Genomic DNA, 13,223 nt, shown 5'->3' with positions numbered 1-13,223 from the left:
CGTTTCTACAATTACGGTGGATCCCTTGGAATTCTGACCAGTTGGTGGAAGTGATTATTCTAAGATGAAATGAGAAGAGGGCTTTTCCTGAGTTTCGTTTTCTTCGTTGTGTATAAATCACGTCGTTTAATGGTGGTGATCTGATGTCATGAGTGAGCTCTGCTCCCCTGTGAGAACTCAAATGGGACCCACATCTTTTGCACCAATTGTCTAACACTGAGCAGTTCGGCAGAGATCTATAGCATTTCTTGATAGAAGAGTGTTTAATATGATTGCTGAGCAGTTGGTGATGGTATGTTTGATTCACGAGTTGCTTCGTATATATTCTATGTCCAAATGCTCCAAAGTGTCCCTGATATTATTGTACAAGAGTTGCCAATCACGGTGACCTGTGCACCTTTGTACTGTAACATAAAACAAACAAAGGAAAATCGCTTCTGCTGAAAAGTCGGGCATTCCTTAGAATCTGACCTGGTCTTCCTCATCAAGAGGAACTTGGCCATCTGGGACTGTGAAAGCTTCCTCTGTCTGATTCAGAGGCCGTCGTTCATCTTCAGGCTCATCTTCCCATACGACTGCAATTCGTTAGTCTCAGCCAGGTTGCAAAGTGAGTTTCGACTTACCGTATGGCTTAATAGTAAAGCTTACCACAAGAGCAAATCCAAATACGCTTGCCAGCAGTACAAAAATACCCTGATCGAAATGTCCAACTGTGAGGGCATACACTCCATTAAACAAGACTGGCCCCAACACTCGCGCAAGAGCATGCATCATACCGATTGCTCCGAGTAACTGGCCAACTCTTTCAGAAGGTACATGCTTGGTGATCATAGCTTGCCCAGTTGCACTCCCAAGACCCCCGACAGCGGTCATCATACCGCTGACGACAAACACTCGCGATGAACGGGCAAATACATATCCAAGGGATCCAATAACATCTGAAGTCAAAGCAATTCTCAGGATTAGGACATCAAGCTCGTCTGCGCCACGGTTCCTTTCGACGGGAGCCACACCGGACTCGCGACGACGACGAGCTGCTGGGCGGATGCGGCCAAAGTAGTTGATAACAGGGTATATTCCCATGAGGACCACGACGCGAACAAGTGAGAGAAGAGACACAAACCCCGACTTTTCTAAGAGATCCCAATGGTACGTCCGTCCGCAGTAGAGGACGATGACAGCACCTGCGGCCATGCTTGCTCCAAGGATGATGGTATCATTGATCGCAAGGGCGATCAAATTTCGACGAAGAGCCGGCGATGTGCCAGGGCCAGTAGGATAGAGAGCCTTGAGAGGAGCGAGAGGGTTTGCTGTTCGAAGGGTATTCACCCATGATGGCGAGACTGGAGATTGCAACTCCTTGTCCTTTTGGTACTTCTCCCGCGCTACCAATTGTTTCCTTTGAGACAATGACTCGGGAACAACAAGCCAGACAAAAAGCATGAAAGCAATGTGGCATCCCATGACAACATAGAAAATAGATAGCAAACTACCAGTCCACTTGACGAAGTAGCCTGCAAGAAGAGGACCAAAAGCAAGTCCCGTGAACAGGCACGCATGCACGTAGCCCATAGACACGGCGCGTTTTGAAGGAGGAGTGCAGTCACTTGTGTAAGACTGTGTCATGATACTTCCTGTAGTGAACGATCCTGTCATACCGTCAAAGACGCTACCTAGAAGCAACCAGCGATAGCTAATAACATCGGGGTATCGGGCAACCAGGATAGTGATGAACTCTGCTAAGATTCCACCAACAGAAGCTAGAGCCATAAGCCGTGTACGACCATATCGATCAGATAGATGGCCGATTTTCGGTGCAACTATAGCACTTAGGATGCCAGTGAATAAATTCATGACCAGCATGAATTTTGCCACGTTTGCTTGCACTTCGGGGATATCGCATTGGGGATTTTCAGACCCAAGAAGAACAGGCTGGAAGACTGCATCTGGATTACGGCTGTGTTCATCTGCGAAATACTGCCTGCAAACGAGCTGAAGGATCCTTATCGCATACACTGGTGAGTAAAGAAATTCTACATATTGCAAGCAACGGAAGCTTACAGGTCAAGTTTAGGAACCATTACACCTCCAAAGGCAAGGGTGAATATGATATATGGACCAAGCAGCCAATACACCTGCAAGCAAGGTCAGAGCTGAACAATGTGGTTTTGAACAACCTCGAGGCGCATACCGATGGTTGCCTCCACCAGGGTAGGCCTTCAAAGTCCTTGAAGGAATCCCAAGCGGGAGTTGTAGAAGACGTTTCACTATTTGCATCGCGAGCTTCGGAGCTGGTAGGCAGCAAATGTGTTGCTTCGTCTAGGATCGCTGACTCTTCCTCCTCGTGGATACTGTCATTTTTCGCCATGGTTTCCTAGCGCGCAAGCGGGACAAGTTTCGTCGGTTCGGGTCGGAGACAGAGAAGTGCTGCGCGCAGCAAAATGATGGCCAGTGAAGCCTGTATTCAATCACAATGTTCCTGGGGCATGGCCAAGGGGGAATCAAGAGCTGGACGAGTCTTTGAAAGGATAATAAAGACTAGATTTTGCATGTCTCAGAAGTCAAAACAAGCGGGAGGGTTGTGTCGCTTGGAACTGGCATGAGATAAGTGTGACGAGGAAGGGATCGGGTCTGGTCTGGTCTGGGGAGGATTAATAATGTATGATCTAGGCGCATTTGGGGAGCTCTCTTGCGGATACATGATGAGTCCAAGTGCTAGGATGGTGTTGTGGAGTCCAACATCCATGCTATCCACGTTGGGCCATGCCAATTGTCCCAGAGACAGACGAAACACGATCGTTTTAGAACCTGATAAGCCATGGATGGGGCTTTGCTTTTCCTTTTTACAGTTGTCAATCTCTGAGTTGCTGTCGCCTATGCACGTTAATGCCTTGGTCATTCTGATACTCAATCACGTTATGCTGGTGCCATTGTCGGGCTCATCACGGCATCACTCGATTCATGCCATATTTGCTTCTCTGGCACCTTTGTTGAGATAGATAAATGAATGACGCATTCCCTGCATCCTATGCATGCCATGCAAGCTGGGATCTGGCAGTATCTGATAAGCTAACAGCTATCCATGGGTGCTGGCGTGGCTAGTTGGTCCCTCGTTGGCTTGATCTGATAGGCTACTGCTCCTGAATCCTGAAGAGTGTGGCATCGAATCGCATCGGGTTTCGGGTTTTGATCCAACCGACTCCGCAAAGTCCGGGATCAACAGGAAACAAGCGCGCGGAATGGAAGATCATATTATAAATCTGCTTGAGTCGATGGCCGCGTATTGCAAAGGTGCCTACAAACCTGCTACCTACTCAAGCTACTGTGATAGTTAGTGATTAGCTTGCTCACTGCTTTATCTCTGAATTAAACACCAGATACTCAGATAGAAGCAGGACGATAATCCTTTGCGCACTCTCTGTGTGTTCCAGAGCTACTTACAGTTTGTGATAACTGACTTAAGTGGCAAGTAGCTCTTCATCCAATATGTTTCATTGCTGGATGTCGAGAATCCGTGCCCGGTCATAGAGGAATACATGAAAGAATTTGTCCTCGGTTATCATGATTTCGGTCATATAGATGTTGGGGCAACGCTGTATGATGTCCTGATACACTGTCGCAGCCGGCTGGCGAAAATCGTCGCTGAGATCCCCGCAAATCATGCATTTTAAAGGCAACAGCTCAGATCTCCCTATAACCACATCACCAGTGGTGACGACAGCTGCATTTCTCCAGGGGAAGAGTGATAGTTCGGCCTGCACCCTTTAACAGCCAAGGTAAGGCAAGAGAACCTAGGACCTTCACCCCAAATGATAAAAAATACTTAGGCAAGTCTTGTGTATCTTAAGTACAGACTCAGACTGATTTATTTTGGCATCCTCATTCAACGTCAGATGTTTTATGGCCCCCGAGGAACGGGCTACTTCGCAACTGTGGGGCTTGTAGAGCTTAACCTTCATCCAATGATAACCCCAGTCTGACTGAGTCAGCAACAATTGCGCGCTGCCCTGTAGATGGAACTTGGATATTTTCAAGAAGCGTGTTTCGCAGCTTCGTCTAGGCTCCATCGTATTCAACCATCATCAAAAGCGCCTTAGCCAACACCGCCGCGATGCCCGTCGTCAAAGGAGGCGTTTGGACCAACATTGAGGATGAAATCCTCAAAGCCTCCGTCTCCAAGTATGGTCTGAATCAATGGGCGCGTGTCTCATCGCTGCTGGCGCGCAAGACGCCCAAGCAATGCAAAGCCAGATGGAACGAATGGCTCGACCCAAGCATCAAGAAGATCGAATGGAGCAAGGAGGAGGATGAAAGACTTCTCCATCTCGCCAAGATTATGCCCACTCAGTGGCGCACGATCGCTCCTATTGTCGGCCGAACAGCAAACCAGTGCCTCGAACGATACCAGAAGCTCCTCGATGAAGCTGAAGCGAAGGAATCATCCAGCCTTGGGCTGATGGGTCCAGATGGAGGCGAAACGCAAGCGCCTAGCGCCGATGATGTTCGAAGACTCCGGCCGGGCGAATTAGATCCCGATCCTGAGACGAAGCCTGCGCGACCCGACACCATAGATCTCGACGAGGACGAAAAGGAGATGTTGAGTGAGGCTCGAGCCCGCTTGGCGAATACACAGGGTAAAAAGGCCAAAAGAAAAGCTCGAGAGCGTCAACAGGAGGAGTCGCGACGTCTTGCTGCTCTACAGAAGAGACGAGAGCTCAAGACAGCTGGAATTAATATCAAGGTCACATCCAGGAAAAAGGGTGAGATGGACTACAACGCCGATATTCCTTTCGAGAGAAAAGCTCTCCCTGGCTTCTACGACACATCAGAGGAAATGGTGCAGAACGAGGCGCAACGCGCAGCCTTCGATCCTCGGAAACAACAGCTAGCCAACAAGCGCAAGGGTGAGGGCGAGGATGACAACGACCGGAAGCGAAAGAAGACCGATAAGGATGGGGCGTCGGAATCATACAAGGCTGCTCTGAAGGCTGGTCAGCTACAGAAGATTCGAGAGGCAGAGCAGAGCAGTAAGCGTCGTGGTCTGGTTTTGCCCGCTCCCCAAGTCTCAGAGGGCGAGTTGGAGGACATCGTCAAGATGGGTAGGATGGGTGAGGCTGCCAATTTGAGAGCAAAGGAGAGTGAGAACGACGCTACCCGAGGACTTGTCAACACATATTCTACTCTGAATTCCGCTACCCCCATTCGAACACCAAAAGCCCCTGAACAAGAAGATCACATTGCCAACGAAATTCGAAATATTCGAGCACTCAACGACACAAATTCTGTCCTTCTCGGTGGTGAGAACACCCCGCTTCATGAAGGCGCAGCCTCGACCGGTTTTGATGGCATCGCTCCTCGAAAGCAGATCATTTCTACGCCAAACCCAATGGCCACACCTTTGCGGGCAGATGGCGTGGGGGCCACGCCTGGTCGACCTGGACAAACGCCCATGAGAACACCAAGAGACACCCTATCTCTTAACCAAGACGGGGGAATGTCGATGGTTTCGGCCACACCCAGAGACATCAGGATGAGAGATATGGCTTTGCGCACCCAGCTCAAGTCAGGTTTGGCCTCTCTTCCCAAACCAAAAGATACGGAATGGGAGTTCGACATACCTGAGGAAGAGAAGGAGGCTATGCAAGTTGATGAGATGACTGAGGAGGATGCTGCAGAGCGGGACCGCCGAGCACGTGAGAGGCAAGCAGCCGAAGAAGCCCTCGAATTTCGTAGGCGAACTCAAGTTATGCAGAAGAACCTCCCCAGACCGGTTCATGTCGATCTGCCCAGTTTATTGAAACAGGCTACCAGTATCTCAGATGTTGCTGAGTCCCTTATTGCTAAGGAGTCAGCGAACCTGATGGCGAATGATGCAATGAAATATCCTGTCCCTGGTGGCCATGTAAGTGGCGTACCTAAGCCTCTTGAACAAATGGACGACGATGCTCTCGCAGAGGCTCGTCTTTTGATCATGTCCGAAACGAAACCTCTTCCCAAGTTCGAGGACATCCAGACTGCATTCGAAGCACGCGCAAGCAGCTCGCTACTCCTCGGTCTGGGCTGTTACAATGATGGCGAGGAAGAGCAAGGGGCGGTCATGAAGGTTGCATTCGATGTAAGTTTTGATGAGTTGCAGAAGTGAACCTTTATACTAACTGTTATCCAGGCTGTTCAAGACTCCATCATGGCTTCTGCTGAAGCAGGCGCTAAGCTAGAGAAGAAGCTATCACTTCACCTCGGTGGTTATCAGAAGCGACAGAAGATGCTTCGTGATAAGATGGGCGATGCTTCTGAGGCCCTGGAGAAGGCACGCGTTGCCCTGGCTGGTTTCAAGACGCTAGCTATCTCGGAGGACGTGGCTATCGAGCGAAGACTAAGCGCTCTGCGCGAGGAAGTCGGGTTTGTTAACCGACGTGAGAGAGAAGCACAGGAGAGTTATAGAAATGCAAAGGAAGAGCTGGACGCGCTCATAGCATCTGGAGTTAACGGGGTTCATTGATTGATGTGTTATTAATGGTGTATAAATAGGGGCTCAATCGAGGCTAGCATATCTGGGTCTAATCTAACAATCTTTCCGCTAGGCATTACGCTTGTATACTTACTATCTTGTCCATTTGTCCTTTTGATTCATCTTGACTTAATATATGTTCTCGAGTTTATTTGTGCTTTCTCACGCCAAGACGGGGAAGCTTGATCGGCCAGATCATCACCACGGAGGCAAATGCAAACACGGCACAAGTGACGAATGTGAGCCGCAGCGCAGCTTCATAACTCACGATGACCTGCTCTCGGTACTTGGGCTCAAGCTTGGCCACCTCCTCAACCGATTCTCTCACACGACGAATAATCTCATCACGACCTTCTCCTGTGACGTACTGTCTGAGATAATGGAGCAAAGCGTTCTGAACAACAAGCGAGCTACTTGCAACGCCAAGTACCTGACCAAGACTTCGCCACAGCATGAGCGTAGATGTCACAACAGCTTGCTCGGCTTGAGGAGATGCAGCCAATATCGCCATGAATGTTCCCGGGAATTGGAATCCCTGCCCAATCGATGAAGGTAGAAGGATGAAGAGATAAACCCAAGATGGGAGGTCACGCTGGAGGAAAACCAGGCCTATGGTGCCGATGAGTATGCAAATCGTACCACTTAAGACCGGCCACTTCAAGCGGCCAGTCCAAGTCACGGCAAAACCAACGAAAGTACCGGTCGAAGAGGCAGCGATTGTCGGAATAATGAGGCGGAGACCAGAAGAGGTGGCAGATGTGAGGAGGACAGCCTGAAAATATAGTGGGCTGTATGACATGTTAGCAATGAGGTACTAAAGATCAGTTTCAGGCTGTAGGAGATGATCGAGGCTGCAAGCAAGTATTGAGAACACAGTAAGCAATGAGATACGGAACGTGCTGCCGTGTATCAAAAACGAGTTGCCCACAAGGAGCGTCACGTCGCACGTCAATCAGCAACGGATATGCTACAGTCCCATCAAAGGCGCAAATCTCTTGTTATACAAAGGGTAATGACTTACATGTTGAACAGAATTGAGTTGGCGACAATAGCAGCAATGACATTTGAAAAAATCAGGTTTCCACGAGGCTGTCGGCTCAATAGATGAAGGGGCATGATCGGTTTATGGACCCAGGACTCAACCCATAGGAACACGGGGAAAGTGATGGCGAATATTACAAGACTTGCAATAACAAAGGGGTGTGACCCTAAAAGATGTTAGTTAGTCACCATCAGCGTGAAATTAGATGTTGACTTACATGGAAGGACGTTGCCTCCAAGATTCAGGCCCAGAATCACAAATGTAATGGCAGTAGTCAAGAGTAACGAGCCCCTGATGTCGAATTCTTTAAGAGCCTGCCACACCCCCTTCCTCTCGCCCTGAATACCCAGATCATCTGGGATGGCAATCCATGCAACAACCATGCAAATCAATAGTGGCGGAATCTGAACCCCAAACTCCCATCTCCAGCCAAGATAATCAGCCATTGCGCCTCCTGCAGCGGCACCCAGACTTGAACCAACACCATAGTTCATGTTGATGTATGACTGATACACGCCACGGTTTTCAATGGGGACAAGGTCTGACACAATTATCGAACCAATGGTCATGACACCACCAGCGCCGATTCCACAAAAGGCGCGTCCGAGAATAAAACTCTCGATGCTGTTTGCAAGAGCACACCATGTCGTTGCGGCTGCGAAGATGCCCAGGGCTCCAACAAAAAGCGGCTTTCGGCCTAGGGCATCAGAGAGCCGGCCCAGTAAAGGTTGGAAGGCAGATGAAGTGAGGAGGAAAGCCGTGGAAAGCCACGATGCGGAGTTTGAGGCGTTAAAGTATGATGTAATGACAGGATGTGATGAAGCCATGATTGTACCATCGAAGCAGGATATGAAGTATGCTGTCAGAATCTGGGAGAAGATGAACCAGAAGCGTGTTGGAGATGTGTTATTGAGAAACGGTGTGTCTATCTCCGTCACAGCAGAAGTTGTTGATCTTGCTATGATGGAATGGCGTCGACTGTGGCTTATAAGAGGAGTCTCTTCATGGGGACGCACATTATCCAAGTCTTCAGGGATCTCGCTCTCATCTTCATCTTCACCTTCACCTTCACCTTCAGCCTCACTGATCACTCCCTCCTGCTCCTCATCGTGAAGGTAATGGCTAGCCTTATAAGAAGAAGGCCTTAGCATTGCACTCTCTAACGATTCAGGCTGCAGGAAGTGAGCACCAGTCGTCAAAGATCTCGAAAGGTTTTCAAATTCTGCTGGATCAACGATACTTCCATCACTGTCGCTGCTCCGAGAATTGGTCCGTACCGGAACAGGTACCGGAGCGGGAGCGGGAGCGGCACGGCCGGGGTCCGAGACCGGAGTCATCACGGCGGTCTAATAGCTTCTGCAGAAAGTCTTGTCTGAAACTGACGGGGAGGGAAAAGAAGAGAGGGAAAGATTGCAACGAAATAGAAGGATCCGACAGAACCTCTTTAAGGAAATAGGTTGGGGGACCATGTAGAAAAGAGTGGAGTCTCACTGTCGTGATCGCAGACTTTGCGGCGGATACAGCCAGAAAGTGGCCCCGCAAAGATCATCGGGATATTCCCGACTCGGACTGCCTATAATAGATGCATTGTCAGTGGAGGATTAGAAATGCGGTATCTTCCACAAAAGGTTTCTCGGTGCGAGTGTAGGTGTGAGTCAGGCAGAGGATTCTGACTATCTCTGCCGGCCGTTATGCGGAACCATCACAGGAGGAGAGGAGTCACCTGCACGTGAGCAAGACTACGGTGTGGAGGGGTCAGTTAGATAGTTGGTGTTGTAGTTGTAATTGTAAGTCGGAATCTCCGCCAATTTCAATTAGATAGAGGTGCTGGTAAAATATACTGCTGAGAGCGGTTAGCACTCAGCTATGAAAGGGTAGACCCATACAAAGCATACAACGGAACTCGTGAGAATAGTTATCATTTCTATAAACCAGCTAATAATCAACCGTCAGCTTTATTAGCTTATCTCAAGCCTCTCCCCCTACCTTCCCCTCCTTTCATTAACCCCGGCTTACAGCCACCCATGCTCATGTTCGTGAACCACCCCAGACAGATGCAAATACCCACCATCTGCAAGTTGGACTGATCAATTACCGAAGCGGTCCCCCCCCCCCCCCCCCCCCCAATCACCCCAATGCAGTATGCAACCCAATCCTGCAACTATTCTATCGTCTTGCTCTGGGACGCTGCAGCCACAAGAATGCCCGCTCCCGTAACGCCTCCATCGTGACACGGGCTGAGTACGACTCGTAACGAGCTCGCCTCGCCGAATCGTTTGCGCAGGAGCTGATCCAAAAAGTCCTGGCAATCCTGCAGGTAATCCTGAAAGTGAACAATACACCCCCCCGTGTAACCTACACCGAGTTCGTAATCCCGATCAAATGCCTTTGACCCTTCACCTGGAACTTCCTCGGCCAATGTCAACAAAGCCAGTGTGGCGGCTGCCACAATACCAGCCGCTCGAACCTCAATGGCCTTGGCAATTCGATATACTGCCGTGGCAAGGTCCTCGGTCCACTCGAACGGCGGTGATCCTGTCGATTCGGGGAATTCTTGCTGTAGCATAGCGACAAGAGCCGAGGGTCGGAGGGGTCTGAAGTGACTCAGGAACGTTGTTGTAAGGTTGTGCTGTTGCAGAAGGCTTTGAGGCAACGTTTCCGCAGCGATACCTAAGTGTTCCGTCAAGTAGTCGACCAGCATGATTCGTCCGAGTTCGCCCAGGTAACGGCCTGCCGTCATGAATTCGAGTGGCTGAAAGCCATTCAATTCACCTTGGATGTCCAATGTTTTGTCCCATTGGCTGACCAACCCAACTTCGTGTAAGGGAGGTGCAGTACCGTTGATGCTCCATTCAGTATTGATCGCAATCTTGACATCCTCTACCCTCTCCTCCGGTCGGGCAACGACACTCTTTGGGCGTTTGGATGGGTTCAGCTGGCTCAGCTTCAACGGAATCGTTGCATTGCAGCCCGTTCCGAGAATGAGACCCATGGCAGCACGCCGATTCAAGGCTTCATCGTAGTTAAAGATGAATGAGACGAGTGTCGATACCGAGTCATTGGCAATTGCCTCAACTCGAATAGGCGGCAGCTCGTGTGACTTTGCACGATTGTATCCATCGGTGAGGCGGTCGCCCAGATCCTGATCGGGGGAAATGGCGAATCCCTTACCCATTTGCATGAGTGTAGCTTGGGAGAGTGAGTGCTGCACCATGGGAAAGCTAAAGGTAACACCAAGAGGCAATGTTTGGTCGCTTTGTAGGTGTAGCGTATCGCATCCATCTTGGACTACCTCAGCAATGCATTTGCCAATCCAAAGGAAGAGACTATCCGGATTTTCGTTCTTGAGGTGTTCATCGATGGGCCAGGACTTCTCCAAAAGCCTCCTCACATGTCTCGTGGCAGAACTGTCTTCGGATCCGTTGGTAATATGGCCATTGGCTTGGTCAGATGACGCGGCCTCGTTGCCGAGTTGGACGAAACCCACTCTCAAGTTTGTGCCGCCTCTATTCTCACGTTAGATTTATAAGGGATAGTGGAACTTGAAGGCTAGTAACTGACATGTCTATGGCTAAGTGGCTACATCATATGTCAGTCCATATTTTTTTTTCCTTTCGATCCTCGAGTAAAAATATCTCACCAGCCTTGTTTTCGCTTCGCCTCTGGTCGTAAGATAGCTTCAGATATGGGCGTAGGTAAGAACTGGTTCTCGGAGCCAGCGGCAAGCTTCTCAAATGTCTTGAGAAACAGCTGGGATAGTCGATTGATCTTGTCAATATCGACAGACAAGGGTTCCAAGAACTCTTCGATCGATACAGGGGCTGCCATGGTTCGAGTAAAGTCGCTGCAAGATATAAATGGTGGTTTTTTATGAAGTTGATGTGAGGTAGTTCAGGGTATCATTCTAGACAATCTGATACCGGCATTAGGCAGACGTAGATCGATTGGAAGTAAGTAGATCAACGGTAGAAGGATGCTAGGGGTTGTATAATCGAGTAACGAACGTAGCAGGGGCCCTTATAGGTAATGCTGGTGTGCTAGGCAGGCTGTGAATGTGAGTATGAATACCTAAGTATGAAATCGCAAGTCATGAGAAGGTGGAAGTTATTCACCTGTGTTGACGATCCAACGCAGACGCTAGCGCAGAGAAGCTGCACCCTGATGCAATGACGTGGAACCGCGATCTAAATATATCTGGCCTTAGCGGTTATTCTTAACAATTAGACATTGGTGGCCGTAATCAATGATTAGTAGGTAGGTAGTTAGGTATCTATATCATATCATTGAACGCATCTCATCTCATGCATGCATGCACCAAGCAAGGAATTGATCATGGAAGAGATTCACACGCGATTTTCTGCGGGGTCAAACATCAGCCTTTCTGTGCCCCGCCGGTTACCCCTGAAACGGTTGACTTACAGCAGCACTTCTCACTATCAGGGATGCACTGATGATCTTGAAGTTCCGTCTTGAAGCGCATTTCAAAGTTGGAAATTTGAGTATGTAATATCAGGAAAAATCGACTCTTTGGATAATGCAAGAGACGCTAGACAGAGCATATAAGTATCAGTATGTATGAAAACATTATGAATCACTGAAGCTCATGTCCCAAAACGTTTTCCCTAACCAAATTCGGATAAACAATGCAGCCGCATGTGAATGTGACGCGCATTCAGTTGTCCATAACGACATCTCCTCCACCTAACATCCCCGGATTCTCTACCTGAGTAGTATCCTTAATCATCACCACTTCATAAGTATATAATGGACGAGAAACGCCCTGCTCCACGAGCCATGTCGCCGCCTCGTTCCCTTCGTCGCAGTCGACCTACCCTCACAATAGCCTTTGTAATAGCTGTTGTTTATACATTCTGGATATGGCAGCCTTTCAACCCTATACTTAACCAAACGATGGTCGATATCACGAGCGACCATGTTCATACTACCGATAAGCTTGTGCCACTAGAGGCACACATCATGAGTAAATGTCCCGACGCAAAGGTACACATCTACCCATCTACGTGAAGAATAACAAATGCTCAATATCTCCAGGATGGACTTGAACTACTAGTACTGCCCGTAATGCAACGCGTTCATGATAAGGTTAACTTCACATTATCTTACATTGGCCGGTATGTCGATACACAGCTCTATTCTATCATGAGACTAAATTTCGGTTCCATAGGCCAACTGCCAACGACGGTGTCGACTGCATGCATGGCCCTTCAGAATGCATGGGCAACATCATCGAGCTCTGCGCCCGCGAACTCTACCCCGATCCAAAGATCAACCTCGGCTTCATCATGTGTCTAAGCCGCGACTACGGCGAAATCCCCGAACGGTCCCTCGTCGAAGACTGTGCTCTTGAATCCGCGATCGATTTCCAGCAACTTAACGACTGCGCTGTAAAGGAAGACGGCGCCTATGGCTTGAGCCTCCTACGGGATAGCATCAAGAGAACTGCAGATGTATGCCAAACTCGTCCGGAATACCATGCTCGTGCTAATATGATCGATAGGCCGGTGTGACCAAGAGCGCCACTATTCGTCTCGACAACAAAATCTACTGCATCCGCGACGGTGGCGAGTGGACCGACTGTCCCAACGGTTCTGGCGTCAACGATTTAATCATTGCGATCGAGAAGCTGCGCCGCTAGACTTGAGTGGCTCGAAG

At 49.2% G+C, this 13,223-nt stretch overlaps 5 protein-coding genes across 5 annotated transcripts; 2 read left to right on the top strand and 3 right to left on the bottom strand.

Annotated features, from left to right (window-relative positions):
- Nucleotides 1-459: 459 nt before the first annotated feature.
- On the bottom strand, nucleotides 460-2,368 carry J7337_004370 (uncharacterized protein; the record flags this gene model as incomplete). Its single annotated transcript, XM_044822064.1, has 4 exons — nucleotides 460-575; nucleotides 624-2,002; nucleotides 2,062-2,135; nucleotides 2,192-2,368. The coding sequence occupies 4 exons, from the start codon at nucleotides 2,366-2,368 to the stop codon at nucleotides 460-462; spliced, it is 1,746 nt and encodes a 581-aa protein (XP_044683397.1).
- A 1,743-nt stretch (nucleotides 2,369-4,111) lies between these two features.
- On the top strand, nucleotides 4,112-6,499 carry CEF1 (Pre-mRNA-splicing factor cef1; the record flags this gene model as incomplete). Its single annotated transcript, XM_044822063.1, has 2 exons — nucleotides 4,112-6,115; nucleotides 6,167-6,499. The coding sequence occupies 2 exons, from the start codon at nucleotides 4,112-4,114 to the stop codon at nucleotides 6,497-6,499; spliced, it is 2,337 nt and encodes a 778-aa protein (XP_044683396.1).
- A 157-nt stretch (nucleotides 6,500-6,656) lies between these two features.
- On the bottom strand, nucleotides 6,657-8,887 carry J7337_004368 (uncharacterized protein; the record flags this gene model as incomplete). Its single annotated transcript, XM_044822062.1, has 3 exons — nucleotides 6,657-7,296; nucleotides 7,530-7,716; nucleotides 7,768-8,887. The coding sequence occupies 3 exons, from the start codon at nucleotides 8,885-8,887 to the stop codon at nucleotides 6,657-6,659; spliced, it is 1,947 nt and encodes a 648-aa protein (XP_044683395.1).
- An 824-nt stretch (nucleotides 8,888-9,711) lies between these two features.
- On the bottom strand, nucleotides 9,712-11,378 carry J7337_004367 (uncharacterized protein; the record flags this gene model as incomplete). Its single annotated transcript, XM_044822061.1, has 3 exons — nucleotides 9,712-11,056; nucleotides 11,112-11,129; nucleotides 11,191-11,378. The coding sequence occupies 3 exons, from the start codon at nucleotides 11,376-11,378 to the stop codon at nucleotides 9,712-9,714; spliced, it is 1,551 nt and encodes a 516-aa protein (XP_044683394.1).
- A 1,254-nt stretch (nucleotides 11,379-12,632) lies between these two features.
- On the top strand, nucleotides 12,633-13,206 carry J7337_004366 (uncharacterized protein; the record flags this gene model as incomplete). Its single annotated transcript, XM_044822060.1, has 3 exons — nucleotides 12,633-12,682; nucleotides 12,736-13,018; nucleotides 13,069-13,206. The coding sequence occupies 3 exons, from the start codon at nucleotides 12,633-12,635 to the stop codon at nucleotides 13,204-13,206; spliced, it is 471 nt and encodes a 156-aa protein (XP_044683393.1).
- Nucleotides 13,207-13,223: the final 17 nt, after the last annotated feature.

The sequence above is a fragment of the Fusarium musae genome, chromosome 3 (assembly GCF_019915245.1).
Source record: "Fusarium musae strain F31 chromosome 3, whole genome shotgun sequence".
Lineage (NCBI taxonomy): Eukaryota > Fungi > Ascomycota > Sordariomycetes > Hypocreales > Nectriaceae > Fusarium > Fusarium musae.
The sequence above is the reverse complement of the archived record's forward strand: the minus strand, read 5'-3'. Positions and strand labels throughout refer to the sequence as shown.